The sequence below is a fragment of the Echinops telfairi genome, unplaced genomic scaffold (assembly GCF_000313985.2).
Source record: "Echinops telfairi isolate 266 unplaced genomic scaffold, ASM31398v2 ScPeMD7_7420;HRSCAF=8458, whole genome shotgun sequence".
NCBI lineage: Eukaryota > Metazoa > Chordata > Mammalia > Afrosoricida > Tenrecidae > Echinops > Echinops telfairi.
The window spans coordinates 47,701,085-47,702,059 of NW_022111320.1; the positions used below are offsets into that span (position 1 = coordinate 47,701,085).

The 975-nt window shown below is 57.5% G+C and overlaps 1 protein-coding gene across 1 annotated transcript in view; it reads left to right on the plus strand.

Moving 5' to 3' along the window:
* The window catches only part of CCR9 (C-C motif chemokine receptor 9), a 10,315-nt gene that overhangs the window by 3,277 nt on the left and 6,063 nt on the right, over window positions 1–975 (plus strand). The window contains exon 2 of the mRNA XM_013005007.2: window positions 209–970. Coding sequence (XP_012860461.1) covers window positions 209–970 — 762 coding nt within the window. The remainder of the gene's footprint in view (window positions 1–208; window positions 971–975) is intronic.

The following is a 975-nucleotide window of genomic DNA, read 5'->3' on the forward strand; positions in this document are numbered from 1 at the left end:
GGTATTCCTGTCACCAGGGCAAAACCTGAGCTAAATGCCGCATCAGCTGCTGGCAACAGGCGAGGGTGGCAGGGCCTATGACGTCAGTCGCGCCAGGGCTGGTCATCGGTGAGCTTAAGAAAGGATGGGGAACAGAAGAGCTGCTTTGCAGCCTTCCTGGTGGCTCTTGGTCAAAGCAAGGAGCACTCTGTTTTCCGTCCCTCCGCAGAGTCTCTTGCCTAACGCGTCTGAGGAGTACAACTACGGCTTCCCAAGTTCCCTGGACGACTATCCGGACTTCAGTGACCTCTTCTGCGAGAAGAGCCACGTCCGGAAGTTTGCCAGCCGCTTTCTCCCGCCCCTGTACTGGCTGGCGTTCACCGTGGGCGCTTTGGGCAACAGCCTGGTCATCCTGGTCTACTGCTACTGCACGCGGGCGAAGACCGTGACTGACATGTTCCTTCTGAACTTGACCATGGCCGACCTTCTCTTCCTCCTCACTCTGCCCTTCTGGGCCTCCGCGGCTGCTGACCAGTGGACGTTCTCGGGCTTCGTGTGCAAAGTGGTCAACAGCACGTACAAGGTGAATTTCTACAGCTGCGTGCTTCTCATCACGTGCATCAGCGTGGACAGGTACATCGTCATCACCCAGGCCATGAAAGCGCAGATGTGGAGGCGCAAGAGGCTCCTGTACAGCAAGATGGTTTGCGTCACCATCTGGGTGGGTGCGGTGGTGCTCTGCACCCCAGAAATGCTCTATAGCCAAGTCACGTGGAAATCAAACGTCTCCGCCTGCACCATGGTGTACCCCAGTAACTTGAGCACCAGAGTGAAGTCGTCGGTCCTGACGCTGAAGGTCATCCTGGGGTTCCTCTGCCCCCTGGGGGTCATGGTGTTCTGTTACACCATCATCATTCACACCCTGCTCCGAGCCAAGAGGTCGTCCAAGCACAAGGCCCTGAGGGTCATCGTCGCTGTGCTGACCGCCTTTGTCTT